General features: G+C 36.2%; 1 protein-coding gene across 8 annotated transcripts in view; it reads left to right on the top strand.

Moving 5' to 3' along the window:
- Positions 1-15165, top strand: part of ADGRB3 (adhesion G protein-coupled receptor B3) — a 446997-nt gene that overhangs the window by 348404 nt on the left and 83428 nt on the right. For all 8 annotated transcript variants that reach the window (XM_039727349.1, XM_039727358.1, XM_039727398.1 and 5 more), the window contains 3 exons: positions 1810-1936; positions 3572-3675; positions 6360-6462. In XM_039727349.1, coding sequence (XP_039583283.1) covers positions 1810-1936; positions 3572-3675; positions 6360-6462 — 334 coding nt within the window. The remainder of the gene's footprint in view (positions 1-1809; positions 1937-3571; positions 3676-6359; positions 6463-15165) is intronic.

Raw genomic sequence — 15165 nt, 5'->3', positions numbered from 1 at the left:
AACTGTGTGCCACAATAAGAGAGGAGACAAGAAAGCTAATAAAATAAATTGTTTAAGTTATCCAGAAGATAATGCTTTTGAGTTTAAAATATGTAACTCTATTTTTCAAAGTGGATGTTGATTTAGGCTGTGGCTCTCTGAAAAACACAATTTGCAAGGGAAAGCTAATAAACTGCTTTAGTGGCTTGAAGAATTGGTGATTTTCTCTCAATTGTTTCCCTCAGTCACTGTTTGTTTTGTTTATTACAGGATTCTATTTCGAAGACAATAGTGTGTAAGGGTTACATCTGGTGTGTTCAAAAACTAGTGGCACAAAATGCTGAGATGGCCTGGGGTGAACTGCACTCTGAGAGCAGGCTTTGGGATAACAAATTGCCTTTGCATGAGGGCCCTGGCATGTAGAATGACTTACAGAGGTGTGTTGTCAAGGCAGAAGAGGTGAAACAAGGGTGGTCACAGGGACTGGAAATTTTTATTCCCCCTCCTGCTTTCTTCGACCTTCATTTTTCTTTTTTTTTTTTTAAGTTATTTAGTGACCTGAGGTGAAATGGACAGGAATTGACAGCACACATGCTGCTGCTGGCAGCAGAGTCACTGCAGTTGCTCCTTGGACATGAAAGGAGGGGAAAAAAGATGAAAGAAACCCAGTTGCTCTCTAAATGTAACACATGTAAAGATAATATGTTTGTTTCAGTTGAAACCAACCCCTTTTTCCTGTAGAAAATATTTCGCCCTCCCCACTGCAGTTCAGGAAACAGGAGAGATGATTTTTTGTCTCTCCCTCTCCTTCTCCTTGCTTGCACAAAGAAAACGTGGGTTGATACCATTTTTATTGTTCTGCTGGGGTGGGTTTCAGACCTCGCATTAGCATACTGAATGTCTAATTGAATTCGGGGGCTGTGTTAATCATCATGTTTTGTTTAGGGGTGGTTGGTGAAAGGTGCCACCAAACGATTGCTTTGGCTTGGGGTTAGCTTGGTGCTGCCACCCCAAGAAAAAGACTCGAGAAGGGGGAGGGAGCTGGGGAAAGGCGAGTTGGCTGAGTGATGTCTGGAGGGTGAACTCGTGTGTCTCTTTGGTGATGTGTGCTGCTGTACTGAAATCCACCCCTCTGCTGGAGCTAAGGCAAGAGTTGGAGGCATCTGATGCTGCCGTTTCCAGGGTGAAATTTCTAAGGCTGCTTGCTAAAAACAACAACCAAAAAGAAAAAAAATCCCAAATCCTCAGCAAAAATAGCAGTCAGAACAGAAGATCCGGCATCTCCCGGTCCAACTGGCATAACCCAGGCAGACGTTTGAGAACCACATGCTTTTAACCTAGCCACACACACGAAAGGGGGGGGGGGGGGGGGGGGGGAGAAAGAAAGGGACCAAAAAAGACACCGCAACTACAGAACATCACATTTCTCACAAAAGGCCAGAAACAGAGCCGGTAGGAAAAGAAAAAGAAAAAAAAAAAAAAAAAAAAAGAGAGGGGGAAAAAAAAAAAAGAGAGCGAGAGAAACAAAGCCTCCCCCTCTTCCCCCGATGAGTTTTTCGCAGTGCTCTGGTGAGGCTCGGAGGTGGCTGGCAGCGCAGGGGGCGGCTGCTGCCGCGGCTGGCGGGGCTCCGCGCAGCAGCGCCCGGACGCTCAGCTCAGCACCGCCGCCCGGACAGCTCCGCGCCCGCCCTGCCCCACAACAAGTCCCCGCCGCCGGCCAACTCCGCGGCGCGCTCCTCGCGGTCCCGCGGCATTGTCTCCTCACGGAACCGGCCGACAGGCGTAATTACCCCCGTTTCCCCCACCCCCTCCTCTCTCTCTCCTTTGCAGGAACGACTCTTTGGGAACCTGGTCCACCCAGGGATGTAAAACTGTGCTTACCGATGCATCCCATACGAAATGCTTATGTGATCGTCTCTCTACCTTCGCCATTTTGGCTCAGCAACCTAGAGAAATAGTAAGTAACAAAGAGGGGAGGGAAAAAAAAAAAATCCAGTTTTAATGTAAAAGGGAATGCGGGGGGGACTGCGGGGGGAGGGGGGAGCTGGTCCAGCTTTCCTCTCAGGTATATTGCAGACGTTGCATTGAGGAATTGTTTAATATTGCAGGTAGTCAAATGTTAGTCCCCTGGTGTCTTCAGTGTCTCAGATAAATGAATTCCAGATTCTGTGATACAACTAAATCCTAGTGAAATTTGCATGCTCTTGAACTCTATAAATTTTTTAGAGAAAGCCTGGTAATTGTGGTGCAAATGTGTAGAAAACTTTTGTATTGAACGATTAAGGGAATGTACAGGTCTCTATTATTGCTCTTGGTAGGAAAACCCGAGATACTGTAGCTAAACAGATTGCAGATCTGCATTGGACATTTTCAGCACAGATTTTCTATGTAGTCTGTTGATATGATGTAAGAAAAATAATCAAGTTTTCATGAAAAGAGGGGACATTAAGTGTATGAGCAGACACTCCCAATATTACTGAATGTAAAAATAGCTGGAAAGCAAATATATGTGAAGTTATCTTGCTAAAGCATGATTTCATTTTCCTGGTTTTGGAAACATATGAACAGACTCCTTTTAATAGCAAAGTAAATCCATTTGGAAAAAAAGTGGTAGAAATAAAATACTAGTTTCTGCCTGAGATCTGGCCTAAAAAGTACATCTGTCTTATAATCTATTTGGGTGACAAGAGATATCTTAATAAATGTAATTTAAAAATATATACCTGAAGCTTAAAAAGCATTTAGGTAAACCAGACATGATATCCTTTAAAACTTTTATATCTAATTTTTTTCCATATTTATTAGAAAAACCCATGTCTATTTCAGAATATGAGCACACATATATATACAGAGGAAAAAACTGACCTGATATCTGAGGATAATATTTTCTCTCAGAGCAGGGAAAGCTAGTTTGTTTTCAAGGTCACTAATTTATTTTCATTTTTTTATTAACACACAGAGTAAAAATGAAATAATTCTGAATTTGTAGCTTTTTTCGTGAAGCCTTATGATACTGTTGCCATAGATATTCTGCCATTCCTTCTAGGCAATCATAGGCCCAAGGAAATTAAGCATGTGAGAACAGTGGATTGAAGTCAAAGTTATTAAAAGTCAGAAAGTTTGGTCATTCTGCAACAAGCATGAATCAAATTATGGGACAAATTACTGGATGGTCTTCAATATATTAGAAACCAAGCTGTATGTTTAATGCACAATTATAAATATTGCTACGTCTGAAGAGAAGTATATCTTTTTATTGATGTTAACTGGAGAGTCATTTAAACTTATGCTAACATCATAGTCTCCTGTTGCACTGTAATATTACTAGTTTATTTTTCAAAGTATCATGCAGGTATCACAAGGCATTTTAAAGCTCAGAGGCCTCTGAGGAATGTATTAAGCAGATCTCAGAGTTATGTAGGGATCATTTTGGAATTAAGTTGATTTCTTCTTCATAACTAATACTATTGAAACAGTATGCAATAGTTTGTCTGCTTTTAATTTTGTTCTTTTAGCTTTTTTTTTTAATTTGACTTGTTGGTTGATGTGCTGAGGATGTTTTTTCTTCATGGTTGCCTGTTGTAACTTACAGATCATGGAATCATCTGGTACACCCTCAGTGACCTTAATAGTAGGCAGTGGACTTTCCTGCTTGGCCTTGATCACTCTAGCAGTTGTCTATGCAGCATTATGGAGGTATGTGAAGGGTTGAGAAACCTAAATATAAATACACTGTTATATTTATTTGAATTGCAGTTTAAAGAGAGCATTACAGCCCACATTTATTGTTTAGAAAGTGAGGGGAAAAAAGAGGAAAATGTAGTGCATGCTTTGATGATTTGTTGATGAGATTGATCAGTTTTACTGGTTTGGCCTGCTGATGATGGTATAGCCCACTCTTCTCTTCCTCCACTTCAGTGGGAATGGTGTTCCTCTTTTGGTGGGGTATCCATAGTGCTAGATGCAGAATTCTTATGTATGATATATTTCATATGAGGTTCCTGGCCTACACCTTTAGCTGCTTTTCTCTCATTTACATTTTTAAACAAAACTTACAAACAAAATAATATAGAAGTGGCACATTTAGGGAGGTTCAATCAGCTGATTTTGAGTTTGTTCACATCAGTTATAAGTTTGAATAAATACCACAAAATTAAATAGTCTTAAATAGTGTGGTGTTACGTCCCAGTGATAGATTTTCTTTCCGTCCTGAAAATACAATTTTAAAATACTACATTGACTTAAAAGTGCAATAAATGCTTAGGGAGTAAATTAATCTGAGAAGTAATAAGGAACAGCATAGTGTCTTAGTGCAGAAGAAACAGAAAAATAAGATGAAAAGTCATGCAAAGTAATAAATGTTTTTACAGAGTGAACATGGATTCTCATTTAACTTTTTTCAATACTTAAAGTAAAATAGGTTCTTATGAAAGTAATAAGAAACAAGGGGATGAAACAATAGAGTGATATAAATTCTAGAGTGATATAAAATCAACCAATAGAATTTTGCTTTTAGAAGCAGCTTGATAATTTTACACCCATATCTCTATCACTCTTGTGTACCACAGAGACTCAGGATTAGAAATATATATATAATTATTAAGAATATCCAGTTATATAAGTTATGATAAAAGACTATAAAAATTATCAGTTCTTGTCTGTCAAAACTAAGAATGAGAGTATTTCAGGATATAATTCCCATCTGAAGAATTATAGTGTTATTTTTGTACTTCCTAATATATTTAGCACTTGGATAGAAATACTGTCATGCTCAGTGTAACTGGTCTACTCCATTATTTAAATTAGATACAAGGAAGAAATTCTTTACTGTGAGGGTAGTGAGGTTGTCCATAGACGTTGTGGATGCCTCATCCCTGGAAGTGTTGAAAGCCAGTTTGGATTGGGTTTTGAGCAACCTATTCCAGTGGAATGTGTCCATGCCCATGACAGATGGTTTTAAGCTGTCTTCCAACCCAAGCAATTCTATGAATCTCTGATTCTGTGGAATTGCAAGTGGAGATAAAATATGTGTGATGGCTTAAGTCAATGCTGTGAGCTCCTGTTGCACTGTATTTACTCAACCACTGAGGTCCTTTGTAATCCATGGGCACTCAGTGTTGGGAATTGGCCCAGGTGAATCAATGGTTAACAAGTTAGAAAGTAGCAGTGTGCCCTCTCTGTGAGCAAAGGCACTGGACTTCTTGTATTTGTTTGCAAATACATAGAACCAGTCTTAAGAATGTTGCTATATTTTAAGGAAGAATGTGTATTGTGGTATTAGGGTTGCTCTGTCTAACTAAAAAAATGTAATATGTAAAATGTCTCTACATATGCAAGTAAAAAGGACTATAATTAATTTCATGTCCAAAGCTCAGCATTTCTTGTGCGTTCAACAGCCTTTTTTATTACTTCCTCAGAGTCAGCTGTGGGTGTACATCTCAGGAGGAGACAGCAATATTAACTGAACTCTAGTGAAAAGCATATAGTATTGGTCATAGAATATATAAAGATATGGCATGGTCTTCAGAGGAACTGACCACCCTTAACTTTCATTTATTTTAGTAGTCAGCATTTACTGTTAACAGTTCTAAAAATCAGGTCAGAAAGATACTTCTCTCTTTTTGTCCTCTAACATATAAAAAGGCTGTATACAGAAAAATGACAACACTTGCATTTTGAAATCAAATATGCGATAAGATTTTTGACTTTTTCATCTTAAACATATTTGTAAAATGAATATGATAAGTGTGCAAGGGTGACTGTGATGTTCACTGCTATAATTTAATCTTTCTTTACACATTTGGATATTTTTTGGCATTCAGTCCTATGAGGGTATTACAGTACTATTGGAACATCAAGATTAATGTTATCCTTGTCTCAATAACGTGTTTCAAAATTCACTGCCATAGTGTCATCCACCAACCTGCATCTTATTTATGCATCGTGGATCAAATCTTCTGTTTATATAAATCACCATATTTTTGCTGAAGTTAGTAATTATGAGTGGTCTGTGCCAGCTGTGGATATTCCCAGGGACAAGCAGAGAGCATAAGAAGTTCCTGACATGAATGCATGTAAGCCCATTATTGTCAGTATGGTGTTAGAACCATGTTGCCAGCTGTTTTCAAGAGAATCATTGGTAGAATACATCGAGATGCTACAAGGAAATTGTGCAATATCTATGAAAATATAGTAGTTTTCATGTTTGTATTGTTATAGCTCTCTAATATTCTTTCTGAGCACATGAAAGGGAACACCTCTCTTTCAGAGTATCTCCAATATTTAATGCAAGAAATAAGTCAAAGCTTTGTGTGACTTAGTAGTTGTTTTCCTTTTATAAAATTTGTACTCTTCTCTTTTTTTTTTTCTTTTTTTAACAGGTACATCAGATCTGAGAGGTCCATAATTCTAATCAATTTCTGCCTGTCGATTATCTCATCAAATATCCTTATCTTGGTTGGACAAACTCAGACACACAACAAGGTATGAGAAGGATTGTATTACATTTTCCCTTAAAGATTAATATCATTGTTTTATTTGTTTTTAGCTTAAAATAATTACAGCCATTTAGTCTTATACTCATAGGACTTAGTGGTTTTGGTAAAATATTAAGAGACAAGGGAAAATATTTACCGTCTTGCATAGTCTTTATTTCCCTTCCAAAAATCCCTTTTGGTATTGTTCCCTCTAGATAAGCTGTGTTCTCTGTGGTAGACTTGTGTGTTTTATAACTAAATTTCAAAGCAAAAAAGTTCAAAGGCTCAACATCAAAAGCACAAATTCTGGTTCATTATAATAGTTGTAATAGGATTGCGCTACAGTGTTTTTGTCTTTTTATTAACACACTGGTACTCAAAAGGCAAGTAGAAATTGCTTAGAAGTTGGAGTACGATTCTTGAAAATGTGCAGAAACAGACATCATAATAAGCCATAGAACAGTTAGATCTCTGACTGATGTAGCTATGAGAAAGTAATGACCCTACATACCTTACTTAGTGATGTATTGCTGATTTAACAATCTGTTCCCTGAACATCATTGTCATTTGTGCCTTTCCTGTAGAACAGCAGGCTTGCCAGTGTTCTGAGGAGTCACCCAGTGCCTGGGTGATGCTAGGCAGCTTTCACAAGTGTCAATAAGTGGTTGCTTGAAATCAACCATAACTACAGGATTGCTTGGAATAGAAGAACAGAGTGTGTAGTTGGTTAACTGGGCAATATGTGATAGAATGCTGTGAAGTTTTGGAGTGAGCAAGTGCTTGTAAAGTAGTTCTTTTTCCTACCATGTTAAATTGCTTAATGCACTGCTCATCTTAATTTTTCTGATATCAAATGAAATAATGTTCATCATCTGCTATAGGAACTGATGTTTCTACAACACACCTGTAATTAATCATCACTTCTTTTCAAATAACTGCTTAGCAGTTTAGCTGCCAGAATTCTCATAAATTCAATGCAAGTCACATAGCTGTACTTTGAAAAACATGTCCAAACCAAGCACAGTCATTTCCAGCACCTACAGTAACAGAGTTATTGAAGTCAAGATATTAATATGCTTTTAAAGTTTTGATAGTATGTAGAGGTACAAATAAACAAAACATGGATTTCCAGATGAAACCCATGTAACTCTCACGGGGGAAAAAGCAATGTGCTAACAACTTCAGAGTACAGAATTAATCCTCCCTGGAATTTAATACATAGTCATATATACTATTTTATTATGCATTTCAAGAATAGATATTGTTCAGTAGCTTCAAGTTCCTGTGTACATTACCACTGTAGAATCAGAGTTTGAGGGCATCAGAACAACTGTGTTGGAGAAAACATTTCCTAGGTATCCTGGCAGCCTTTCTCTGATACATGACTCAGGGAACTCTGAACTAAAACACCCCCTTAGTCCAGTTACCTTCTATTAATCTCTTTTTAACTCCCTCACTTCTGCTTCCTGAACTTCTCAAAATACACTGAGATATTTCTGAGTGATACACTGAGTCTCAGTGATACACTGAGACCAACTGATCCAAAAATGCAGATATCAAAGGAAATAATTGACAGAAAAAAACACATCGCAAGGTTTATATTTTTAATATGCAGTCTGAAAAATTACTGTAAAATAACACTCCTTTCCACAATTGTCTTTTTTTTTTTTTTTTTTGAGTCCATATCTTGCTTTTGATTCATCTACCAACCAGGAATTTTTAGCCAGGGAGCACCTCTAATGGATCAAAGGCAAAATACATCTGTTGTGTGCAGCAAGACATCCCTTATTACAAACCAAAACTATTTTTATCACAGTGTCGACTGATACATGAATATATTGTGGCTCCAAGGGGCTGGCCTGTGAATGCACCATCAACAAAAATGGCCAGCTAACACCACTGTTTAGTGAAGATTTATTTAAATAAAAGCAATCATATCTGGGAATGACTTCACTGTGTTTATAAGTAGGGATGTGTATAGGCATCAGATGTGTTTGAATTCAAGTTCAAATTTTTTGTTTTTCAAGATCATATATGATCCCAATAAGTGTTTGATTTTTAGTCCATACATCTAGATTACGGTACTGGTAACAGCAGGAAAAATTATGTTTTCATTTTGCTGAGCTGGAAAATTAAATCTGTATATGAAAACTTTAGAAAGAGATTCAGGTCCTGACCTGTGATTTAAAATTAAAAATAACTTAGATTTCTTTTTCTGAGATTTTATTATTTACTGAAGGTTTTATTGTTTATGAGGTTTTAGTGTTTGAAAATTTTGGGACAAATCTTGGGAATATTTTATTAAGACAATATAATATCTGAGTCAGCAAAATTGTTTGATGAATAAATGCTGAAGTAGTATTTTATGGCAAGAAGAGGAGCTCTTCTTTTCTTTCTTAATGTATTGGAGAACATTTGAGAAACATAATATGCCAAGTTTGAGTTTATTTACTGTGTTCCATTCTCATTCTTCTGTTTACACTATTCTTATATTATTGGAGCAGCTAGTTAACATCCACATGATGATGTTAATATTCACAGTGCTGAAGCATATCCCTTTTTTCTGTGCTTTAGTTTTGCTCTGAATTTAAATTGTCTGGAGTTCTATATTTGTGTATATTCCCTTTTTGAGTAGGTCCTCATAAATGTCATCAAAGCTGAATTCCAGTTTAAAGTTGAACAGTTTGTAAATTAAGCATACCAAAGATGTATTATAGCAAGCAGCATATTGTTGATTTGTTTGCAGTTTGTGCCTTCCTTTATCTGTATTAAACATTTCACAAACTACTTTTATTAACTTCAGTGCTATTCAATCTCCAAGAAATTTCTGTACCTTGCTGTAATTGCACCCATTGACATCTATGACATAGAAAAAAACACTGAGTGTCTTGGTCTAGATAAGCACAGGTTTTTTTGTTGTTTTCTTTCTGGTTTTAAAAAATCATAGATATTCTAGAAGGTTAGGTGTGACTCTGCTTTTTGAAAGCTGAGTATTTAATCGATGTTTTTGCAAAAGCTTATTTTAATGAAAGCTAAATGAGTTTGAAAATTGCTTTCTCTTTGGTTCAACTAAGTTCTGTCATTTTTTTCACTAAAAAAGATCACCTCCCATGGTCAGAAATGGACAAAATATTTACTTAGGACATGTAGAATGGATTTATATTCTTTCAAACTCCAAAAGATTTTCCATTTCACATATTACTTGTTTAAAAGTGGGGTTTTTTCTGTCCAGTTTAAGTAACCTGAGGATACCAACAGGAGAGCAGAGGTCTAGGTCATGGGTCATTTCAGCTTGTTTTAGAGTAGTTCATGAGGGACGTCATGGAGGGGAGTAGGGTTTCCCTTGTAAGTTTTGGATTGGGATAGCAAAACGCCTTTTGTCAATAGAAAAGCTTTGCCCCTTTGTTCCTTCTTAGCAAAACATGTTGTGCACTTTGTTGAAGGATACAGCTGAGAAATGTTCTGGTTTTTTCATTATGTTTCCTTAAACCTTTGAAAACACAGAACTTTAAAGCTTTCTTAATGTTTCAGACTGTGTAAAAGATTTCTGTTCTGTCAGACCCTGTTTTGAAATACAGGTCACTGAAGGCTGAAATTACAAAAATATTATGAAACTAATTATGTATCTTGTTTAAATATAGTTGGTGTTATACTGTGCATGAGAAGCATATTAATTTACTTTAGTATTTTTTCCTGTCTCCTTTTCTTTCCACTGTTAATTGTTAGCCACATAATCATATTTAAACTTGACAATATGCAGTTGCTACACTTTAACAACTGAATTTAGTTTTAACTCTGAAATTAGGTCTCCCTAATTAAGGAAGGGTAAAACTTCTCATTTATAACCTAATTGCTCAAATATCTGTTATTTCACAAAACCTGAGAGATGTCCCTAACATCTACAGAAGCATTACTTTATAGATTACACTTACTTCAAAGTAAAAATATTTACTTTGAAGAGACTGACAGGTATTTTTAGGAAATACCTATCTGTGATTTGTAGCTTTCACTGTATCATAACTCTTGCTATCTTATGTTTCCTAATGTTCTTCTTGCCATCTAGAAAAATGGCTGTATTTCTTCTATATGTGGGCCTTTAACATTTAAGCTATAAACTTTTACTAGGCTTCTGATCTCATGTAATGAATAGATTCTCTATCCTCATAAGTTATTGATCAGTATTATGTGGATTTTTTCATAAATTCTCTTTTCTTTTGTATACATTCAGAAAATATCTTGGTTTGTTCACAGTTTTGCCTAAACAAAAACACATTTGCTTTTTGGTATAAACAATTCCTGTATATTTATTTTTCCTGTGAAGTAAACAAAGCTAAATACATTTTGAAAAAAAAACCAATAGAATTCCTTATACATATGAGAAAAAGTTAACTATTTTCTATGCAATCTGATACTGGCTATAAATAAGGGTTCATTGTTGATGTTTGGGTCACTTGTGAAAAAGTGTAATATTTTAAAATATTTTTGAAACATGCTTTTAAAAATGCTGTAAGACTCAGTGCATTTTTTTAGCCATAGTCAGATTTCTGTGTGTGTACTATGGAAAGAATGGGGAAGATGTTAAGGCAAGATTCAGTAACCCTGATATTCTGTGTCATTCATGTTTAATTGCAATATCCAGTTTTTTATGCTTACTATTGTATTTTGAAGTTCATCTCTTAGACCATACTTTAGAGGGTATGAAAAAGGCCTGTCCAGATCACCATAACATAAATTGTCAGTAGCCTGACATTGTAAACAAGCAAAACCTCATGAAAATGTGTAGATAATAAGATTAGAATGTTCACTAAATAGACTGACTGGACAAAAATAACCCACTTTTAGGATTTTTTTAATAGAGGTGTTATGTTGAAAGAAACAAGTAGAAGTGGAAAGAAGCTGAGAAGCCAAGCATCCCATTCTCATAGCACTCTGAAGTAGCTGACTGCAGACCTAGAGCTCCCTCAGGTTTTGAGAGACGGTGGGTGGTGGGATCCCCTGAGAAACCTGCAAATGTTCAGGTGATACTAATGCTGCCTTTAACCACGTGGCTCTTGCCCTGTATCTGCCACTGACTTACAGATGCAGGCATCGTGGCAATATATCTCCTAGGAAACAGCGGGGGAGACCTCAGAGCAGATGGAATGAACAGAGAAATGATGCTAACACAGCATTAAGGTTGTTTTAGAAAATCAATGAGAAAGTAGGGAATTCAGTATGTCAAGCAGTAGCACTCCATATTTCAAGTCTTTCTGTAGAACTTCAAGGGAATACCCTCCATTTAAGAAGCTGAAGCCTGGGAAAATATATCCTTCCATTTTTATCAGTATCTGACTTCCAAATTAACACCTACTCTGCTGATTGTCATCTTTTTTTATGCATGTAATAGCTTTTTGAACAGCTGACCCAGAGTGTCTCTGGTATGGGTCATCCATCCCAGAAACAGACCAGTAAATAGGTCAGGAGCCAGAGTGCACTGCACCACACACATCTGTCTGCTGTGTGTTTCAAAACTCAGAAACAACCAAAGGGAGAAAAGCCAATTTAGCTGAATAACTATTACAGTAGTAGGTCTGTTTAAGCAATGCTGTTTTACCATGCCAAATTCTGACAAAACCTGTTAACATCAGCTGAATTAACTACCTGCTTTTAGATTCTCAAGAAAACCTCTGGGAGCAGATCTTTCTTACCCAAGATCACTAAACATTGTCATTCATGTTACTGTTACCTGCCTCGGAGGAGAAGGTAACATTCTTCTCAAAAGTGCCTGTCAAACTGTTTCTCAAAATACATCAACTTTATCATTCACTTTGCTATATCTAAACAAAACAGACATTTTGATTGTAAGCAGGTTACAGGGAAGAAATTGGTTAGATTTTAGGAGCATGTGTTCTTTGTCTCCTATCCCCAGAAGCTTTTAAAAATCTCTTAGAATTGCTAAGGTTGGAAAATGTATCCAACTTATTTCTTAAGGCAGGGTCAGCTGTTAGGTCAAAACGGTTGCTCAGGACTTTATGTAATAGTAAAGTCTTGAAAACCTCCAGTCATGGTAACATCACATCTTCCTTGGGAAGCTTGATCCACAGCTTGACTGTCCTCACAGTCAAAATGTGTTTCCATGTACCTGGGATGCACCTCCTCCTGTTCCTTTATGCCCATTGTCATCCCACTACCCATCACTGTGAAGAACTGGCTTCATCTTGTCAATGACCTTTCTAGAGGCACTGATAGGTTGCTCTGAGATGCTGCTAGCTCAGACTTCCCTGAGGTAACTCTCTCCTATCCTACTCTTCCCAGAATTGTGTGGTTTTTCCTCCTTGATCTTCACAAACTGTTTAGAGTAGTTTTTTTCTGTTCTAGAATTCACCCCCACAGCTCTAAGGAAAATAGATCATTCTCTAACAAACACATTTCTGAACTATTTCAGACAATCTGTTGATGACTCAAGCAACTATTTTTGGGCTTCACACCTTTTTCACACCTCTCTTTTGCCTATTTTTTGAATTTCAGTAGAAATAGAAAGGTAGTCAATGGGAAAGAGAACAATCTACAAACAGTTAAATGTTCATGTCTTTCACTTACATGATCTTACTTTTAAGAAAGAGGAAACAATAGACAATTCTAAGCAATAGTAAAAATTATTTTATAATGGAGTTGCCATGGCAATTAACATCACAAGAATAAAGGGTTTAATTAAGTATGATAACAACAGCAACATCAAAACCAAGTTACTTGGTTATTTTCATTGTAATACAAAAGTTGAACTTCTGATCGATTTTCATATGTGAATTACCCTTTCTAAGAATCTAGGCATAGAAACCCTTTGTCACATAAACATAAACAAATACAGAAACACAGTAAGTTTTTGGTTTTTTTTAATAGATACCTGGTAAAATAATACATCAAAAATCACAGCTCTGAGATATATGCAACATAAATCTTCGGCCCTACAACAGTAATTATTACATCATTACTTCTTCTGTATAACAGATTGAAACAATAGAAAACAAAGTCTTTTTAAAGGACTATCATTTAACAAATGATAGTGTAAAGTTGCAAAAGATTGTCCACCTATTATACTGATTTTTATTTACACATCGTTACAATTCCCTGTTGGGTCTGCATATTTTTAGGAACATATGGTATGCTTTAACCTTGACATGCACTATGAAGTTCCTTTGTTCAGTTTTGCATTTTTTCCCTTTTATTTTCCTAGGTCACAGTTTTCAGGCCCTATATCTTGCAAGCACACCAGTGAGAGAATTTGATCAGAAAATGACTATTGGATTGTTCTATTCTCTGACTGGTCTGATTAGAGTTTCATTCTCATTTCCACTTTCTATTTTTTCTTTAAGGTGTTAAGTGAAATTTCATGGGAAGTGGGACAAGCAGTATGCAAATCTCTGTTCTAGACTGAGGGTAACAATAAGATGGAAAGACAAGGATGATCACACAAATTCTGACATCTCCTGCTTTTTCTTTCTGAGAAAGAAATGGTGGTCACTGTGTGCCCAAGTCAATTAAGTCAGCAAGTGTGATCTGAGCATATTTATGACATGAGAAATACCAGTGCTGGTAGACTCTCTGAATTACAGTAGGATTTTGTCATGGGAGGGATGCTCAGCTTGTCAAATAAAGGCACTCCTAAGTATGACCAGGGACCCAAAATTATGTATTTAGAGATCTTCTTGATGCTAATGTAAAAGGCATGTAATGCTTCTAATTTTAGATTGCTGCTAAAACATGACCTTTTTATACTTGTTTTCATGGACGTACATGCTTATTTTGTTGAATCTCAGTGAGTCATACCATAGACATTAAGCCTGGTACTGACAAATTTGACAGTAAATGTGCTCTGGTATTTTTCTCTTCTAATGGTTTTGTCAAAATTCATATCAAACTGACATTTTGGATGAATAAGTAGGTATTTTGTGGAATTTAATAGAAAGTTATGCTCAGAATAATTGTTGAAAGGAAATTGTAAAGGTAAATCTACAAAACATGCATTTGGCTATAATCGTGGACATTTTTAATGAATGTAATTGTGAGATTTCCAGAACCCTGCAGGGAAGTGTACATGTTTGTAATAAAAAGGCCTCAAGCTGTTAAAACTGAGAGAATTCCTGTAATGTCAAAAAAATTCAGTATGCAGTAGACTTCTGGGTTTAAAAACAGGATGGAAAACATGTTAGTATCTCTCTCTCCTGAAGAAAATGGAAATATATCTGGCACAAGGAGTCCAGCAGTTGGAAGGAAGTATGAATAAGGTTGGCACAAAATGTTGTTCCATTAGTAAGTGATTACATATCTGTCTCTAATTAGTGGTGTGGCATATAATTTGTGCTCTGTGCTTTCCATTTCATGAAAAATTGCATTTGCAACCTAACACATATTTGCTAAATAATTTCTTTAAGCTAGAAATCTAAATGGATGCTTTATTCTTTTAATACCAGTTAAAGTTAGGTGAAAGATTAGAAAGAGAATGGCTTCCTTAACAAGCTTAGCTGAGCCATAGAGGACAACAAAACCTCATGTGTCAGAATGTACAGCTGTTGAAACTTGGGATTTAAAAGGATGGGATTAATTGTAAAGCTGTTGTTATTTGCATTTAGATATTACACTTCTTATATTTAAGAGGGCTTTTAAGTCTCTGTCTTTTACTGTATATCTTCTTATGTCAAATCAATCAGAATTCATGCTTGAGTGTTAGCAA

This window comes from Passer montanus, unplaced genomic scaffold, assembly GCF_014805655.1.
Source record: "Passer montanus isolate IOZ18808 unplaced genomic scaffold, ASM1480565v1 scaffold11, whole genome shotgun sequence".
In the NCBI taxonomy this organism is placed as follows: domain Eukaryota; kingdom Metazoa; phylum Chordata; class Aves; order Passeriformes; family Passeridae; genus Passer; species Passer montanus.
The sequence above is the reverse complement of the archived record's forward strand: the minus strand, read 5'-3'. Positions and strand labels throughout refer to the sequence as shown.